The 358-nt window shown below is 47.5% G+C and overlaps 1 protein-coding gene across 1 annotated transcript in view; it reads right to left on the bottom strand.

The window, feature by feature from the left end:
- LOC119589275 overlaps positions 1–358 on the bottom strand; it is a 63,462-nt gene that overhangs the window by 4,035 nt on the left and 59,069 nt on the right. Inside the window, exon 3 of the mRNA XM_037937892.1 lies at positions 165–322. Within this exon, the coding sequence (XP_037793820.1) occupies positions 165–322 (158 nt within the window). The remainder of the gene's footprint in view (positions 1–164; positions 323–358) is intronic.

Consider the following 358-nt stretch of genomic DNA (forward strand, 5'->3'; position numbering starts at 1 on the left):
CGCTAAAAATTCAGTGAATGGTAATCATAACAAAGAATATCATATCTGTACAAAAAAGGCATATCCATAAAAAAAAAAATCATAACAGCTAACAATACCACTAGCTTTAAAAAGCATCAACAAATCTATATATAAAAAAAAACCCTCCTCTCTCGCAGACTCACTCAGGCTCGGCAAACTCCGGCGGAAGAACATCCCTTTTCACGTATCTGTGGATCTCACGTTGCAGTCTCTTGGCGACGTTGCTGCACTTGGCCCGTGCGATGCAGGGCTCCTTGCCCGCTTCCGCCCACTGGACCATCACGGGGTACTCGGTCGCGATCTGAGGGGGCGGGGAGGGGGCGTGATCAGATCGAAG

This window comes from Penaeus monodon, chromosome 25 (genome assembly GCF_015228065.2).
Source record: "Penaeus monodon isolate SGIC_2016 chromosome 25, NSTDA_Pmon_1, whole genome shotgun sequence".
NCBI lineage: Eukaryota > Metazoa > Arthropoda > Malacostraca > Decapoda > Penaeidae > Penaeus > Penaeus monodon.